General features: G+C 57.8%; 1 protein-coding gene across 1 annotated transcript in view; it reads right to left on the bottom strand.

Annotated features, from left to right (window-relative positions):
- Positions 1 to 3,778: 3,778 nt before the first annotated feature.
- The window catches only part of TTYH1 (tweety family member 1), a 16,217-nt gene continuing 10,772 nt past the window's right edge, over positions 3,779 to 9,223 (bottom strand). Inside the window, exons 7-13 of the mRNA XM_039244191.1 lie at positions 8,596 to 8,671; positions 8,090 to 8,145; positions 7,861 to 7,953; positions 7,627 to 7,719; positions 4,839 to 4,981; positions 4,360 to 4,405; positions 3,779 to 4,270 (exon numbers count right to left, since the gene is read on the bottom strand). Of these exons, the coding sequence (XP_039100122.1) occupies positions 4,232 to 4,270; positions 4,360 to 4,405; positions 4,839 to 4,981; positions 7,627 to 7,719; positions 7,861 to 7,953; positions 8,090 to 8,145; positions 8,596 to 8,671 (546 nt within the window). The 3' untranslated portion in view covers positions 3,779 to 4,231. The remainder of the gene's footprint in view (positions 4,271 to 4,359; positions 4,406 to 4,838; positions 4,982 to 7,626; positions 7,720 to 7,860; positions 7,954 to 8,089; positions 8,146 to 8,595; positions 8,672 to 9,223) is intronic.

Raw genomic sequence — 9,223 nt, 5'->3', positions numbered from 1 at the left:
CAGCCTTGTCTTGGCTCAGTGAGTGGTAGCCACGGTTGTTTGCAGACACAGACTAGCGTGAGGAGGGATGTAAGACTACCTGCCGCACAGCTCGGGAAGCCCGGGGCAGGGAATGGTGAAGTCGAAGAAAGGGGGTGAGAACAGCCTCCGGGAAGGGGAGCTCCCCGAGTACAGGAAACGGCAGGACGTCCCCGGCCGCGAGCGCATGCAGACACACGGGGGCGGGCGACGGGAAAGGCCTGGGGACCCCCGCCGGAGCACGGGGGCAGCAGGTGGCCGCGGCGGGGTAAACGCGTGCAGGGTCCTGGGCTGAGCCGATGGGTCTGTACAGGTGGGCAGGTGGTACACCTCGGAAGGGCACTAGTGCCAGGCTGGGGAATGCGCACCTGGCAGGTGGCAGTGTGCCCTGTGTCTCATCCGGGATCCTGACCGATGGCACGATCCAGTCTGGCTCCGGTGTTTCCATCCGGGATCCTGACCGATGGCACGATCCGCTTTGGCTCAGGGACCGCTCAATGTACTCATAGTAAGCAGTAGAATAATATTTCAGAAGCTGTTTCCCTCCGTTTTTTACTACTAGAAGTCGTTATGTTGATGACTGCGTATCATTTTGTTAACTAGCACAGTTGATCTTTTTCTGTCTTTTCACTTTAAAAAGAAAATTACTTGTTTTAGGTGAATTGGGGGTTTACAAAAACGTTGCAAGGACAATTTAGAGTTCCGTGTATCCTACACCCGTTTCCCCTTAATGCTGGTATCTCGCATTATTGCAGTACACTTGCTAAACCAAGAAATCAACATTGGCACGTTAGTGGTTAACCGTAACCAACTTTATTTATTTTCTAAAACTGCAGCTTTATCTGATTTTTACTGTTTCCACTAAGGTGCCCTTTATGTGCTAGAGTGTAATCCAGAGTACCCAATTGCATTTAGCATTCCATTGCTTTTTTTAAGTTTATTTTTGAGAGCAAGTGCAAGAGCGTGCATACTTGTAGGGGAGGGGCAGAGAGGGAGAGAAGGAATCCCAAGCAGACCCCAAGCTGTCAGCACGGAGCCCCCCGTGCCGGGCTCCATCTCACAAAGTGTGAGATCATGACGTGAGCGAAAATCAAGAGTCAGACACTTAACTGAGCCACCTAGAATCCCTTTACTTTTAACCATTATATTTAAGGTGGGTTTCTTCCTTCCTTCCTTCTTTTTCTTTTTTACCCAAGTGAACAATCTCTGCCTTCTAAAAGAGATGTTTATAACAGCACTTTTAACATGATTATTGGTATGGTTATCTTCATACCTGCATCTTGCTATGGGGTTTCTTTTGGTCCCTACTTTGTTTCCCTTTTCTCCTTTTTCTGCTGCCTTCTGGTTTGAGATTTTTTTTAATAGGCTTTTTTAGAGCAGTTTTAGGTGGTGCCTTTGGGAGGTGTTCTGCCTCTGTCCCTCTTGACTGTCCTGTGGTCAGACTCTGATGACCATGAGCTGTCGTGATTTCAGGGCTCACCTGGCTGTTTTCCAGGGCAGGGATCACTCTCCTTTGCCTGATGCCGAGTCTTGAGCCCTTTTGTTTCATGTATTTTGTGTGGCCTTTTGGTTGTTTCAGGAAGGAGAGAAAATCTAGTCCCTGTTCCTCCCTCTTGGTTGGAAGCCAAAGTCCTCCTATGTATGATTTTAAAAATAAAGTTATATTTCTCTTTTGTAAAGGTTAGGCAACATGGCCTTCTCTCTTGGTTAAAGCTTCCAGGTTAAGGTCATCCCCAGGCCGGTTGGCTGGAAATCAGGCGGCCTGAAATCTCAGGCTACTTTTGGAATCTGCAACACATCATGGGGACGCTTCATCTTGAGGGCAAGGACTCAAGGTCGCCAGAGGGTGGCGTTTGAGATCAAAGCAGCCCGAGTAGCTGCGGGCAGGCCCCTGGGTCAGCCCCCTCAGCTGGCGGTCCAGAGGAGAAAGTGAGTCAACCCCTGCAGGGCTCCCCCCCCCCCAAGCCCCTCCCTGGAAGCTGCAGTCGGTTTCAGCGTCCCAGCTTCAGGCCAGTCCACCCTGAAAGCTTCCTCGCAGTGCACAAGATGGAAGCGATTAGCAAGACAGTTCCTCCGGGCAAGCCCTGCACTGGGTACCTGACATCCGGCATTCTGGGCCGAGAGGCCCTGACCTGAGACCCTCAGGTTTGTGTTTTGAGCTTTAGGATTTTTCACGGTTTCGAGACGCAACATGGTTCATATTCCACACAGTGCCCGGGACCATCAGCACCCTGCATGGCACTTGGCAGTGACCCCGTCCGTGTCGCTGGAGAGCAGAGATGAACGTTCACGCAGGCAGGGGGACTAGGCTGTTTTTGCCACCCGGTGAGTTAGGGGAGACTTGTGGTCTAGGAGAGCTGTGAATTTTGGAATCGCAGAGGAGGGCCTGGGGACCTGTGCTCTGTACCGCGCTCTGGTGGATGTACCACCTCATCTGGTGGATGAGGCAGCTGAGCTCCAACAGGTCAAGTGCCTGCCCACAGCCGTCCGATGGTAAGTAAGTAGCAGGCAGGGCCCTGAGTCATGGCCTGCACATTTGTCCACTCTGCTGCCACTGCCTGTCCCGCCCAGCTCAGTTCTCCCCTTTCTTAGGCCTTCCCTAAAGTCCCGAACCTAGCCAAAGGCTGTCGTGTGCCAGAGAGCCCAGCAGTTCAGTGATTTATTGGACTCGCCCTCTTTCTGTGGCCTTCGCTCAGAGTTCAGCTGGAAGTCAAAGATTTGTTGCAGCAGACAGCCCTTAACATACTTGTTTACATTTAGACGCCTCTGCTGTCCTGTGCAGCGAATCCCCAAAGCAGGCCTGCCTGGTCAGAGAGGCTCTACTGTTTTGATTCGATCACGCATGAGCAGACTTTGGTCACGGCGGCGATTCCCAGTGTCCAGAGCCATGGGCCAGGTGCCCCGTGTCCACAGCCTCGCCAGCAGAGAATCTTGGCGCCGGCTTCCTGTTAGCACCACCGACACATGATGGGAAACCGTTCCTGCTTGTTTTCAAATCGCACCTCCTAGTGATTAGGGTTTGAACATCTTTTCCTCTGTCCACCGGTGTTGGGACATTCATCTTAATTGCTTATTTTCAAGTCAAGTTGTCTTTTTCTTAGTTTATGGAATCTCTGTAGGTTATATTTATGTAGTAATGATAACCTATTTCTTTGCCATATGTGTTGAAAGGAGTTTCTTCTAGACTACTAATTGGCTTTATAGCACATATACATATATTTTTAGTTCCACAATTTGTTAAATAAATTACCTTTTCTTTTCTAGTTTTAGAGGATCTTGCTGAAAATCCTCCCCTTCCAACCAAGGTATACCAGATACAGAATCTCCTACTACTCTCTGAAATACTTCTGCCCCCTCCCTAGTCTACATTTAGATTTTTTCCTGTCTTGTACGTAGAACGTTTTCTTCCAGATGGGGAGCCACTGTGTCCACAGATCTTTGAAACCAAGCAGCCCCTTCACTCTGACGACGTCTGTCTTCTATCCTATACGTACACTCAGATCTATTTCTGGGTTGTCTGTTCTGGTCCAGGGATAGCTGTCTCTTCCTGGGTCAAGACCTGCATCCTGCTTTTAGAGTCACGCAGAAAAAGTTGTTATCATCATCATCACCATTATTTAAAGTAACAATGCCTTTGGAACTGCTCCAGAGCCTGGACAGAAACAGAAATGCCTGTCAGCTAGGAGGCTGCCGTGAAGGGGTCTCCTGGGCCCCAGCCAGGAGGCCAGATCAGGGAGGAGAGAAATAAGGAGCCAGCTGCTTGTAAAATAAAGTTTTCCCTTTTATTTCAAATCAACCCATTCCCAAGTTAGTGCTGCAAGTGGAGGTCACGGCCCTGAGCCCCCTGGGGCCGGGCTCTTGTGTCCCTGCAAGGGTGGGCCTAGTGGCCAGGGTGAAGGGTGTGTGTCTCACTGGCCACCCTTCCCTGCCAGCCCCAGACCCCGGCCTGCCCCCTCAGTAGGGGCATGTGGTAGAGGTGCTGTTAGTGGTGAGAGCCCAGTGAGGCTGGGTCAGTGGGGTCTTCTCCGGCCGCCAGGGAAGGAACCAGAGGGAGAGGCAGACACGGGCTGATGGAGACGGCAGGGCCACCCCGGTGCCCAGAGTCCCAGAGTGAGGGACAGGAGAGCAGCGGCAGCTCCGGGAGCCAGGGTGTCGCCCTCTGGAAGCTCACTGGGGTGGGGGTCACGGGCTCAGTCCGGCGTGGAGGAGGGGCTCAGATAGATGACTGCCACTGCACGAAGCGTTTGGATTCCTGCAGGGAGATTGGGGAGGGGGCAAGAAGGGGGTCTGGGCCTGTGGTGCAGGCCCCCAGCCCCTCCCCCAGACTCGCAGGTCCACTACCTGAGGGTTGAAAGGGTCATCATCATCTGTGTCGTCATAGTCATCACTGAGTGGCAGAGAGGCAGGATGGGGGACCATCAGGAGGCTCCCCAGCATGAGCAGTGGCCCAGAGGGTCTGCCCCCAGCACTGCTCCCAGGACCAGGCCCTCACTCCCCTCCTGACGTGGGTGGGAAGAGGGCCCAGCCCCCCACTGCTGCCCCCCATGTCACCCCCTCCCCTCCTGACATGGGTGGGAAGAGGGCCCAGCCCCCACCACTGCCCCCCAATGTCACCTCCCCTCCTGACCTGAGTGGGAAAAGGGCCCAGGCTCCCACCACTGGCCCCCCATGTTGCCCCCTCCCCTCCTGACCTGGGTGGGAAGAGGGCCCAGCCCCCACTGCTGCTCCCCCCAAGGTCACCCCCTCCCCTCCTGACCTGGGTGGGAACAGGGCCCAGCACCCACCACTGCTCCCTCCACATCACCCCCTCCCCTCCTGACCTGGGCGGGAAGAGGGCCCAGGCGCGGGGCAGGCTGCAGAGGGCGGTGGCTAGGGCCCCCGCAGACAGGAGGGAGAAGAGCAGCAGGAAGAGCAGGCCTTCCAGGGCATCCTCACACAGGCCCCGAAGGGCAGCGCCGTAGTCCTGGGGTGGGCGGGGGAGGGCGTCAGCAGGCAATGCCCCCCCCACACACACAGTGTCACCATTCAGACGGTTCACCTGCCTGGGCCCTGCTGGACAAGTCACCCAACCTGTCTGTGCCTCAGTTTCCTCCCCTGTCATCTAGACTCAGTACAAGCACACTGGAGGTGCTCCAAGCACAGTGATTATTGTGCCTGGAGGTATAAACCCAAATCGTGGCCTCCTCTCCAGCCGCCACCCCAGCTCAGCTCCCATCTGCCGTGGGGCTGCCCTGTGGACTGGAGGGTGTTGGGCAGCCTGCCCAGGCTCTACCCAATAGATACCAGTAGCACCCCACACCTCCCCGGTTGTGACAACCCAGACATGTCTCCATGCACTGCCAGATGTCCCCTGGGGGCGGGATCTCTGGCTCAGAACCACGCTTAGAAGAGCCACAGACTCAGAATGGCACCTGGCACGTGATGAGGTCATTTCAGATCACAGGAAGCCGAGAGGGGACCAGAAGGCAGTGCCGGGCCCCAGCAGCGGCAGCGGGGACCGATCCAGGCAGGAGGGCCCTGGAGCTGTCTGAGGGGTGCTGTGGCCTGTGCAGGAGGGGTGTGAGGGCAGAGACTGGATCAGCCTGGCCCCCTGCAGGTGAGGTGTGGAACTGGACTTTAATCCGCGTGCAGGAAGAGTCGCTGGAGGGTTTTAGCCGAGAAAGAACTTGATCGGATTGTGTGCGAGAGGCTCACCCAGCTGCTAGCTCTTTCAGGGAGGACAGATGGGGGATGGGGGACAAGCAGGGGGCAGGGGAAATGGGCAGGAGGTGAGGGGGTGAGCAGGGTACAGCACAGGCAGAGTGAGCCGTGCTCGGAGTCCACATGGGTCTCAGCAGAACTTGCCTGGGGAATGACTACGGGCGGTAAGGACAGACAGCAAAAAGGATGCTCGTAGGTTTCTGGCTTGAGCCCCTGGGTGTGGGGCAGGGGTGCCGGTACTGAGTCAGTGTAACCCAAGGGAGGGCCCTGTCAGAGCAGTGGGCCATTCCGTTTTTACTGTATCAGGCACCTGTCCTCACATTGCTGCCTCCTGCAGTGGCAGAAAGTTAAAGCCGAGAGAGCACAAGCCACTTAGCCAGAGTCACACAGCCTGCAAGGGGCAGAGCTGGGATTGGAGCCAGGTCTGTGAGGCTCCAGAACCACCCTCCTGGCACTTTATCCCTGATGCCCCTCAATCCTGATTTTAATATGTGGAGACCCTAAAGTCCAGAGAGGGGAAACTGAGGCCAATGGTCACATGGTGCACCAGGGGAGGAGGAAACTCTAACCCACCGTCCTCCCTCCCTCCCTTTGCTCTGTCCACAATGAACCTTGGGAAGTGCAGTCCAGCCCAGTGTTGGCCTGGACCATGGAGAAATCTGTGGGCCCCGGTTTGCCCTTAAATGGAAAATTGGGGCTACTTTCTAGGATTTTGCAGCTCAGGTGTCCAGCAACTCTGAGCATTGCTTCATTGCCACCCCCCACCCCCACGGCTCCCTTGTCAGAATGCTGACCTCCGAAGCTTTGGGGACAGTGCGACCCATGGAAGGGATGTGATCACAGCAAGGGCCAGTTCAGATCCCTGATAGGGTTTCCGGAACAAAGGCAGGATGCCCACTTAGATTTGAATTTCAGATGCCTGACAGCAAAAGCTTTTAGTACCAGCGCCTTCCCAACATGGACAGGACATACCTAACAGTAAAGCGGTTATTTGCGGTTTGGTACGTCTAGCAGCCCTGTTGAGGGCCCGTGGGGGGGACACACCACAAGGGCCGAGGAGGCAGGTGTCCTCCAGGGGAGAAGAGGCCTGAGCTGCAGATGGGGGTGGGGTGAGGAGGCGAGGGCATGAGGCTGGGTGACCGCCTGGCTGTGGAGGCTCACAGAGGGAAAGGAAAGAAGATTCTGGGGCACCCAGCCCTCTGCAACCCATCTTCCACGGCCGTTAGATGGGGGCGATGACAGCATTTCCTTCTGATGGGCCGCGTGACGAATGAGAGCTCAGGGAGCCGCCACCTGTGATGCACGCACACGGCAAAGCCCCGTGTAGGGGAAGGACAGGGTCCTGCGTAGGAAAGCAGGTGTCCTCTCCCTCCTTTGACGGGGGCGGGAACCCGAGACTCAGGGACGCTCACCTGCCAGCGCCACACAGCTGCGGCAGAGCCCAAAGTAGACTGAGCTTGTAGGACACCAGCCATTCGTTCTCTAGGGTGCCCTGCCCACCCCTGCTGCCTCAGTACGGTGAGACCACACGCCCCCCATGAGAGCTGTACGGCTACTGACCCCCTGCAGCCCCGGCTTCATAAGCGAGGAAACTGAGGCACAGAGTAGGTAGTGACTTGTCTGAGGTCAGGAGCTAGGACTGGAACCCAGGCAGGTCTCGCTCCAGAATTCCCTAAGCTGCACAGGCTCGAGGAGGAAGGCAGGGAGGGAGGGATGAGTGGGGCTAGCGGGAAGGAGGAGTATAGACGATAGATAGGTGGTAGGTAGGTAGGTAGGTAAGTAGGTAGATAGAGAAGAGCTACAGGGAAAATAAATAATAGAGATAAACGTAAGGATTTCTCGGGGTCAGTGGGAGAAAGACCAGAGGGCTCCCTGGAAGAAGAATTTGGACAGGGGGACAGGGCTCACCTTGTGCAGGCCGCGACAGTGCAGCAGAGCCACCAACTGGTGGAAGTTGCCTTCTGTCATATTGAGCGTCTCCTCCAAGGACAGCAGAGGCTCCTGCACGGGAGTGGAGTGTTACCCCACACGCTCCTAAAGCTGCGCGGGCCCGGGCTCCGCCCCTCTCGGCAGGCCCCGCCCGCCGCCCCGCCCCCTTCCCGGGTGGAAGTCCCGCACCTGCGCGGGGGGGGGGGGGCGCACCTGCGCGGCAGGGAACTGGGGGACCGCTTCCCGCTCCAGGCCTTGCAGCTGCGAGTGGATGTTGGCCAGAGCTCGCTGGGACAGCGTCAGCCTCTGCGGAAGACAGAGCACGGCCGGGTGGTCGGCGCCCTCTCCCGGCGCCTGCGTCCGCCCCCAGAACCTGCAGTCCGGGCCCCAGCCCGCCCTCCTCCGCCCGGCTCCGCCCGGCTCCCTTGCCCGCACCCCTAACCTGTTGAAAGGGGTTGGAGACTGCCTGGTTGCAGAGGAAATAATAGTTCAGGATGTCTGAAGCGGGAGGGAAAGAGGGGGGAGGCCATGAGCCTGGGTCCCCAGCGCCTCCCTAGGGGGAAGGTGGGAAGGGGGGCCTGTCTCTCCACCCTCAGGGCCAGGGCCTCTCCCCAGCTCAGGACCCTCCCGTGGTCCCAGTGGCCTGGCATCCAGGGACAGGCTAACACCCTCCCTTCTCCTCCAGCCACAGTCAGAGACTCGCGGGCCACACTCTCCCGGAACCCGTTCTTCCGCAGTCCTGTCCTTGACTAAGCTGGGCTCCCATCTCCTCCCTCCTGGGGAGGCGGCCCAGCCCTCCCCTGGTCTCCCCTCTCCTGATTCCAGCTTCTGTGTCCCTCTCTTTTGCAGCCCATCCGGAGAGGTGCTGCGAGCCTCCGAGACTGAGCGCAGGCGGGACAGGGCACGGAGGCCTGAGGACCCAGGGCCTTGCGGGGTTGATGGGATCACCTGAGTCGAGCCCAGTCTCCTCCTGGGTCAGGTTCAGGATGTAGGTGTCAGGACTGGAGCAGAAGTCGCTGAGGCCCTGACAGAAGCATAAGGAAAAAGTGCTCAGGCCAGAAACTGCTCCAGTTCCACACTCGCACAGAGCTCAGTGTTGGGATAACAGCCCAGCCCCTAGCCCCTCCTCCCTCAGACCCGGGAGTCCAGGCCCCCAGCCCCTCCTCCCTCAGACCCAGGGGTCCAGGCCGCCAGCCCCTCCTCCCTCAGACCCGGGAGTCCAGACCCCCCACCCGCCCCTCCTCCCTCAGGCCCGGGAGTCCAGGCCCCCAGCCCCTCCTCCCTCAGACCCAGGGGTCCGGACCCCCAGCCCCTCCTCCCTCAGACCCAGGAGTCCAGGCCCCCGGCCCCTCCTCCCTCAGACCCGGGAGTCCAGACCCCCCCACCCGCCCCTCCTCCCTCAGACCCGGGAGTCCAGACCCCCCACCCGCCCCTCCTCCCTCAGACCCGGGAGTTCAGACCCGGGAGTCCATACCCCCCACCCGCCCCCCCCCCCTCAGCCCACATCGGCAGAGCACACGCCCGAACCCCAGTCACATTACTCGAGCCCGTACGCCGTCCCCCGCCTGCAACAAAC

Source organism: Hyaena hyaena, unplaced genomic scaffold (genome assembly GCF_003009895.1).
Source record: "Hyaena hyaena isolate Hyena2069 unplaced genomic scaffold, ASM300989v1 scaffold_235, whole genome shotgun sequence".
Lineage (NCBI taxonomy): Eukaryota > Metazoa > Chordata > Mammalia > Carnivora > Hyaenidae > Hyaena > Hyaena hyaena.
This window is presented reverse-complemented; position numbering and strand designations above follow the sequence as displayed.